The sequence below is a fragment of the Sinocyclocheilus anshuiensis genome, unplaced genomic scaffold (assembly GCF_001515605.1).
Source record: "Sinocyclocheilus anshuiensis isolate Anshui unplaced genomic scaffold, SAMN03320099.WGS_v1.1 scaffold412, whole genome shotgun sequence".
Lineage (NCBI taxonomy): Eukaryota > Metazoa > Chordata > Actinopteri > Cypriniformes > Cyprinidae > Sinocyclocheilus > Sinocyclocheilus anshuiensis.
Genome location: NW_015558661.1, coordinates 544,667 through 553,339, shown reverse-complemented (window position 1 = coordinate 553,339; position 8,673 = coordinate 544,667). Strand labels below are relative to the sequence as shown.

At 35.5% G+C, this 8,673-nt stretch overlaps 1 protein-coding gene across 1 annotated transcript in view; it reads right to left on the bottom strand.

The window, feature by feature from the left end:
• Nucleotides 1–1,387: 1,387 nt before the first annotated feature.
• The window catches only part of tnksa (tankyrase, TRF1-interacting ankyrin-related ADP-ribose polymerase a), a gene marked incomplete at its 5' end in the record, with an annotated part of 100,305 nt that continues 93,019 nt past the window's right edge, over nucleotides 1,388–8,673 (bottom strand). Inside the window, 7 exons of the mRNA XM_016477210.1 lie at nucleotides 1,388–1,985; nucleotides 2,082–2,238; nucleotides 3,678–3,864; nucleotides 4,029–4,134; nucleotides 4,248–4,322; nucleotides 6,135–6,232; nucleotides 6,338–6,458. Coding sequence (XP_016332696.1) covers nucleotides 1,899–1,985; nucleotides 2,082–2,238; nucleotides 3,678–3,864; nucleotides 4,029–4,134; nucleotides 4,248–4,322; nucleotides 6,135–6,232; nucleotides 6,338–6,458 — 831 coding nt within the window. The remainder of the gene's footprint in view (nucleotides 1,986–2,081; nucleotides 2,239–3,677; nucleotides 3,865–4,028; nucleotides 4,135–4,247; nucleotides 4,323–6,134; nucleotides 6,233–6,337; nucleotides 6,459–8,673) is intronic.

Below are 8,673 nucleotides of genomic sequence, written 5' to 3'. Positions count from 1 at the left end.
TAAGGGTTAAACTAACAAAGAAACTAAAAAAGGAACCAGACATGTGAGCAGCTAAGGATAAAAAATAAGGAAACACGTTTTTTTCACCTAATAAATATGACTACACATTACTGTATTTTTTTAAATCATGAAAAAAAATAAACCATCAAATATCTATCTATCCATCCATCCATCTATAACAATAATGCTAATTTACTGTAAAATAAAAAAACAAGAATTTAAAATACTATTACCTGTTATAATATTATACTACTATTATATTACACTACATCATAATTATCACTATTTTATAGAATGGAATAGATATGGAAAAATCTCATTCCTGAGAAGTGAAATTGGATAAGGGTTCAGAACAAGTGTGAGAAAAGACATAAGACAGTATTTATGACGTACTTTATTAAGACCATTTTACATGATTAAGGAGTGTTTGATTAGTCCGCAGATGGCTTATGGTAGATAAGCCGTTGCTGATTAAAGTTCACAGGAACATGGAAATAAAGTAAAATTACAGCTCAAAGAATTGAGAAACAGTTCAGGAGTTGTCTCCCACGTATTGGCTTGAGGGGAGCAGTGGACATGTCTGTGCTCATACTACTAAGAGGAGAAGAAAGGTCTGCTCTCGTTCTCTCTGGTTTGAACACACAGAATCCTGGAGGAAGGCAGATGACCTCCAGTACACATGTACAGAACCACAAACTACACCTGAGCAAAGCAACCAAACCATGAGTCTTCCAGAGGTAGAGCCACGTCCTTCATTTCATTCTGTAACATGAACGCGAGTCAGCCGAGCCGCTCATACCAGTAGTGTGTAACAGGAAAACCGTTACGGAGACCCTCGTAAAAGAGGCGTTTCTCTGACGCCAGAGAAACAGGGCTGGAATGAACAAGACTGAGGAATTCCTGTGGTTGTGATCCAAAACATATCGAAAGCAAAAAAGAGCGACTTCCAAAGGCGAGTCGCTTGGTCGTCCGAAAATATAAGGAAAGATCTGAAAGCAAGAATTCCCACTTCCTTTACAGTACTAATAAAACCCACTCTGCATCGGTAAACAACATTAAAAGCTATACAAAGGCATTGTCCTTTACACAACCTGTACATTACTGGAATTTGTTTTAACCTACGTCTTTTTAGAATTATTCGGAATAACTTAAGTCCTGCCTAAAAGTGCAAATTCTTTAAAAGATGCATTTTCAGATTGGGCTATGGCAATGGAATTGAACATTCTGACCAGTATTCCTGTGCAAAGATATGTAAAAAAGAAAAAGAAAAGAAAAACAAACAAACCAATTTTGATATTTTGTGGTCAAAGGCCTTTTGAATAGTTCTGGTCTCTGCATCAACATTCTTTTTGCTTTAAAACCCCTCTAAGGCTTTTTATTAATAACAATGCATAAAGAAAAAATAAAACCACAACAATGAGATTTTTTAGGGTCTTCAGTGAACTTCAATAATGGAAAGGAGGATTGCTGAAATGTCAGGTCCCTTTAAGACGTGGTCCATTATTGTGAATTACATTGATGGAAATAAAACAGAAAGGTAATTAATCACAGTAATAGCAAAACCGTTTCAAAGAGAGGAAGTTAATGCTTGAACAGTGTTAAATTGAGTAGAATGACGGGGAAGAGGTCACTTGTTGTCTTTCACGGAGTCCGTTCGTTTAGCCCTGAAACAGCATTATGGCCGATATCCTGACCCTTGACCTGAAGAGGAGGGCAAGGACACGGCCAGCCAAGGCAACTCTTTCTTGTAAACACTCAAGGGGACAGAAATGGAGCCTAACTGCAAATTAAAGAGGCAGCGCTGAGGTTTATGGGCGAGTGGATGTTTCTATCATGTGAGGAGGCGTCTGTGGATGTGTGAGAGATGTTTGGGTAACAGTCTGAGCGTTTCGCGTGGACTAGGACTTCTGCTCCGCTGCTGCCGGGGATGGAGGTGTGCTGTCTGGCTTGATGATCTGGTATGTGATGAGGTACTCTGGGAAGGCCTGTAAAACACAAAGAGTTGGAAATGAACCGAATATCTACTACCTGAAAAAATGTGTTTCTGATTTTGCAGTTGTTAAATATCTGAGTTCTCTCACCTGTTCCCCTCGGTAGATGACGTATTCTGCATAGGCTAACCCGTTGACGCTGGGTCGGCCAATGACGGAATGGTGCCCTGGAGGAGCGTGGGCCATCTTCATGGCACTGAACTGCAAGAAGGATTTACCCAGAGTCACCCGGCAAAACAGCATCTGCCTGTGAACAGAATGATTATAATTTAAATAAATAAATAATAATAATAAATAAATATTTACACACACAAATCTATATAATACAATTTATTTTATTATATAATTTCAATACATAATAAATTATATATATATATATATATATACATATATATATAAATTATTATTACTATTGTTATTATTTTTTATTATCATTGTTGTTATAAATTACACGTGATTATAAATATAAATTAAAAATAGAATAAAATTATATGATTTCTAACGAGTTTTGTATTTTATGTAAAATGATATAGATTTATGTCATTTTAAATTAAGTTGTGATATTAAATGCCATTAAATTAAATTTAATACCACAACTTAATTTAAAATGATATAAATCTAAATAATTTTACATAAAATACAATGAATTATGATTTATAATTTTATTACATTTATATAATTTATATTTATAAATCACATGTATAATTTACAACAACAATAATAATAATAATTATTATTATACATTTAATACCACAACTTAATTTTATTTAACAGAATCAAAGTAGTAAAACATGTTGGAATTTGTAATTTTGGAAATTTTGAGTTAAAAAAAAATATCAAAGCTTATATGTATAAATAAATTATTACACAGAATTAACTTACATCCATGGACAGTTCTGGATAAATTACTTTTAATAATTCATGCAATAATATTTAACAATTTTATTGAATATTAGTAAGTGTAATTAATATGAATGCATTTCAGTGTTTGATTTGGTTTATACTTTAGTACAATAAACAATTTTGTACTGGGTCAACACTTGATGTCCAATATTTTATCTGGGACCTGAAGCTAAACTAGATTGAGAAACACTGGATTCTAGGATCCACAGCACCATCAGCTGGTCGTGTACAGTCACTGCGCCTGTATTTCATTCATATCGGAGCCAAGGGGAAGAATCCGATGTGTATGTACCAAGCGGCAACCTTCGGTCTCTCTTGTGAAACCAACACGGAAGTGACTAAAACTGCAATTCATCGACTGTCAGTCCCATAGACTCCCCATGTTAAAATGCCCAACTTTTCAGCCGGAAAAAATATGCTTACAGCCTGGTACAAAAAGTGGTTTTGGTCTATATAGCTAATTTTGTGAGGGGGTGAATTTTTACTCATCCGTTTAAATTATATTAAGCCTTAAAGTTCTGCATAATTAAGGGCGTGGCCACTTCAGTGGCAGGTGGGATTGCCGCTGCTGTCACCGCCGTCGAGTTAGGTGGGCGTGGTTTCAGCAACCAGCTCCCGCCTCTTTGCCCATTTTCAATTATCCAGGAGTGACGCGTGGTGACGCACTGCCAAGATGGCGACGGCCGGCTCCGCCAACGTTGAGCTTCAAAAACGCTCTTCAGAAACCTACGGGTGACGTCACGGACACTACGTCCATGTTTTTATACAGTCTATGGTATGTACCTGTGACAGATGTAACAGGAGCGGTCTTTATGTGTGGGGCAGCCTGTCCCTCCGCCGATGCCGTACACATACTGGTTGCTTTTAGAGGAGTTCTCTGCAAAGTAGATCCCTGCTCCAAACATCCCCCCTATGTAAGCGTGCCTCTCATCAAACCCTTTATGAATGATGGCGTTGATGAACGGTGACCCTGGAGATGAGGAGAAAAAGGAAACTGATCATGTAAAAAGCGGAAAATTGGAATTACATTCTTTGAAAGAAGCTTTTGAGTCCGACATGGAGAAAAAAGCTTCTTTTGTAGCTTGAACTTTCCCAAATAGCACTTCTGACAGGTCATTCATCTGGTGACAGTACCGTGAAAAAGCATGCGCTCGTTGTGGTGGTTGTGGTTCTCGTCTGCGATCTCCTTCTGCCTGTGTGCGTATCGCTCCCTCAGCTTCTTGTTCACCACCTTCTGAATCTGGACCAACATTCAACAAACGTCTGACATCAGCGCATGCAGGGTCGACAAACATTCACACTATTAACTAATCAAAGGTATTAATGTAAACGAAATGAGAAGTTCACACTCACCTTCAGGATGTTGTATCTGCTGAAAACACCCCCAGCATTGCCACCGTCCCTGTGCTCTCTGATCGTACTTTGCAGCTGTAAAACAAAAACATAATTCTTCATTACGTTATGTTACAAAATATTTAAGAACAGTAACCCTTCAATAGGGTAAAATGGAATCAAATTTGACATAAATGTTAAATGACACGACAAATTAGACTTAAGTTTTATCAAACAGAATAAAAAGACTACAAATAAGTTATATAAGACTATAAAAAATAGTCTTTAGTATTAAATACTAAAATATAATAGGATAAATTAATTAAATTCAACAAATCAGTTATAATTGTTGCACACTGAAGAAAAATGAAATAAGATCACTAAATTTATCTTATGAAATAAGATAAAGTGATTTAAATAAGACAGTAAATTAAAACTTATTACACACTACCAGAATTAAATAAAATATAATATGCAAAATGAAAAAGTAATAAAATAACACCAAGTTATAACTTAAATACTAAAATATAATACGATAAATAAAATAGTAAAATAAGACAAATCAGTTATAATTAGGTTAAGTTTACATTTTTAAATGCACAAAGTAAAATATAAGATCACAAATAATTTATATCAGACAATAAATGATAACTTATTACATACTACAAAAATTCAATACAATACAAAATGAAATAAAATAATAAGACTACATATAAGTTATATAAGACTAAGTTATAACTTTTCACATAATAAAATATAACATGAGACTACAAATAAGTTATGTAAGACTACAAATAATTAATAACTTGCAGACTGAAATAAGATAAATTACTAAAAAAAAAATGTAATTAGACCACAAATAAGTTAAATTAGACTATAAGTTATAACATATCGCACACTAAAATAAAATAAGACTGCAAATAAGTTTATCACACACTACATACAATAAGATTAATTGATATAATAAGTCTAAAAATAAGTTACATAAAACTTTAAATAAGTTAGAACTATTACTGCACACTAACACTACAAATCACATTCCTTACAAAAAACTATTTGATAAAGAAAAAAAAATATTTAGTTGTTAAAGGGGTCATATGATGCTTTTTTGTCAATAGCAAATACTTAAACTAATAATAAAACAGTAGCTGATTCAGAAGCGCCAGATATTCATAGCAAAGTCAGAATTACCTCTTCTCCTAGGTTCACGAAACGGTCGTTCATAAAATGCATTGCTGTTCTGTTGTAAGTAATCTTAAAGATTCCTAAATGCATCTACTTTCGGAAGGCCAAATAAAGTGCTTTTGCTTTCGCACTGAAACACACAGCGTCTCCCTGACATGGCTGCTGCAACACTAACTGCGGTTACTGAAACCACGCCTTCTTTCTTTTCATGCACATTTGGGCCGCATTATGCAAATATTTCCACATAGTGACCTAGATATGTGGGGGCGTGTTAGAACGAGCCGTTTTAGGGGGGCGTGGCAGAGTCTTAACTTTGATAAAGAATATCTCTTTGGTTTTGAGGCTTTAGTCTTTGCAACTTCAGGGATCTTATCTATGCACAATCAGCTTGTAACACTCCAAAGAGAAAGGAAAACTTGAAATCGCATCATATGACCCCTTTAAAGCTTGTTAATGCATACGTCTAAATTTATCTCATTTATAGCTCCACCACAAAAATATATACTTAATTAAATAAAAATAAAGCCTTAAATTCGGTTGTTAGACAACTAGTTGTGCATCAGGCCCATCACTAACAGGTGTAATGTATTACCAAACTTATTATCTTAGCATGGATGAAATACTGTGCTGACCAAACAGCTTTTAGAACCAGAACTATCCATTTTATAATATGGAATAAAATGGTTTTATAATATGATCAGGTGATTTGGATTCCCCTCTCACCTCCTCCTCTACCGACTGAAACTCTTTGTCATCAGGGGCCAGGTCGATCAGCACCGTGCCCTGACTCGCACAGTGGAATGTCAGGTATGGGTTGGCACCTGTGATGGAAGCACACCAACACACAATACTATAAGGAACCTTTGTTTAGTCATGAACAGATGGTGTTTGAGAGAGATGCTGGAGTTGAACGCTTCTGGACTGACCTTGTTGACCGCCCAGCAGCCTCTCAATGCCTTTGATGAGTTTGTGTCTGTGGCCGTACGCGTTGATCCCGATCTCCTTGAGCTCCTCGTGCCCCATGTCAGCCAGCACATCCAGCGTAATCTAATACAACAGATGAACACCAATCAGAATTAGGGAAGCCATAGTAGTCTGGAGGCACGAACCAATCACAAGATAAAGCTGTAATGAAAACTGATTCATTTCAAGGCCAATTTCGACTCGGCTGCTTCTAAAACAGCCAACAGTGACATTTTTTATTTTCTCAGCTTGTTGCAATGTGGAACTTCCTCCTACTGAGAAGATAAACTCTTAGAGCGGCAGGAGGCTTGGATGGATATTATCGCGTTGCGCCTCCTACGCGCAACATGCACAGAAAAGCAAACATGCAGATGGCGAGTCGCGCATGCTAGACTGCGACGCAGGGAGCCATTTGAGCCAGCGTGTGTCTTACAGAGAGCATTAATGTTTGGTCACACTTGAACGAAGCATGTGAAACCATTTTGGACCTTGATGAATATGGATGAACGGATATGTCATCACTTTTTTGTTTGTTAACTCTAAAATAAAAACATATGTTCAAAAAGTTAAAATATAGGAACGTGCAGGTCAAAATACGCCACCATTCAAAAGTTTGGAGTCAGTACGTTTATTTCTTTTTGAAAGAAATTCATATTTTATTCAGCAATGACTAAAAGGACTCAACTAAAAATGACAGTAAAGACATGTATAATATTAAAAGATTTCTATGTCAAATAAATGCTGTTCTTTTGAACTTTCTATTCATCAAAGAATCTTGAAAAATTAATATCACTTTTTCCACAAATATATTAAGCAGCACAACTGTTTTCAACACTGATAATAGTAAGAAATGTTTATTAAGCATCAAATCAGCATATTAGATTGATTTCTGAAGGACCATGTGAGACTGAAGACTGAAGCAAGACTGAAAAATTCAGCTTTGCCACAGGCATCACATATCACAATGGAAAAAAATTTAACAATATTTTAAATTTTCTAAATATTATACTAAATTGTAAATTGTATATTTTGACACTATTTTAATTGTATTTTTATGGTAAATTGTATATATTTTAAACTAAAGTAACTTTTAAAGGGGTGGTTGACTTTTTTTTCTAGGCTTGATTGTGTTTATGGGGTGCAGTCTAACGTGTTAATGCTTCGTTTAAAAAAAAAAAAACACATTATTTTTCACATAATTTACCTTTATTCCACACCGCTCTGTCCCTTCTCCTATAAACGCACTGATAATTTCCTGCTTTTATGAAGCTCCTCCCTCAGAAATACGCAATGGGCTCTGATTGGTTAGCTGGCCCAGTGTGTTGTGATTGGCTAAACCACCTCTAGTGCGCGTCTGCTTTAGAACATTGATTTTGAAACTTGTGAATCCATTAGAATCCAAGACAGAATCGCGATTCATATATGAATAGATTTTTACGTGCACCTCTAGTTTTCTCTTCCTCTTCTCTAAAGCAGCGCAGCATGGCCTCGCCCCCTTTGCTGCCTTTTCCCGAGGGTGGGGTTTATCTGGGTTTGTTACATCACGAACCCGGGAAGTAACTTCTTGTAGTCCCAACAAGCTGTTTTTGTATGCATTAAACTGCCAGAATCTGAAAAGACGATATCTCCGTTTGCATTGAGCAGATATTGTTTATGCTCAAACAGCAACATTACACACTAACTAACATTAAAAAAGTGAAATCGCAATCCCCCCTTTCCACCCCTTTAATATTTTACCCGTGGCTGTTTTTAAAACGTACATAAAATATTTTTAATGAAACATTCAAGTCTCCCATTCACTGACTTTTACTAAAATTGTGTGATTTACAATCCCCTGATGTTAAAAACTGTTTAGATAAAACCAGATCAAAAAACGGGGCATTTTTATTGTATATAAAAATATATATAATATGCTATATAATGCCTGTATGTTCGTGCTGTCATTTTCGTGCTGTTTATGTTTTAACATAGTACATTGCTAGGCAACACCTTTCATTCACTGAATTAGCGGTTATCAGTTTCATAAATGAAGACAAAATGAGTAAAAGAAGGTGATTTATGAATGCTGAAGAGATATAAAAAGCGATGGAGAGTCTGATGGTGTGGAAGTAAAGCGTCCAGTCGGCTCAGCATCTGATGGCGATCAATATATCATATTTAGATGTTTTATCCTAATGTTACTCATAATTGTTCAAAATTTGGATTAATTATTTAATTTTTGTTTTGCCATTTCTATCGTTTATTGTTCGCTTCTGTGTTGCTATTTATTCTAGTCTGCCTGTTTCCTGAAGAAAAAAAA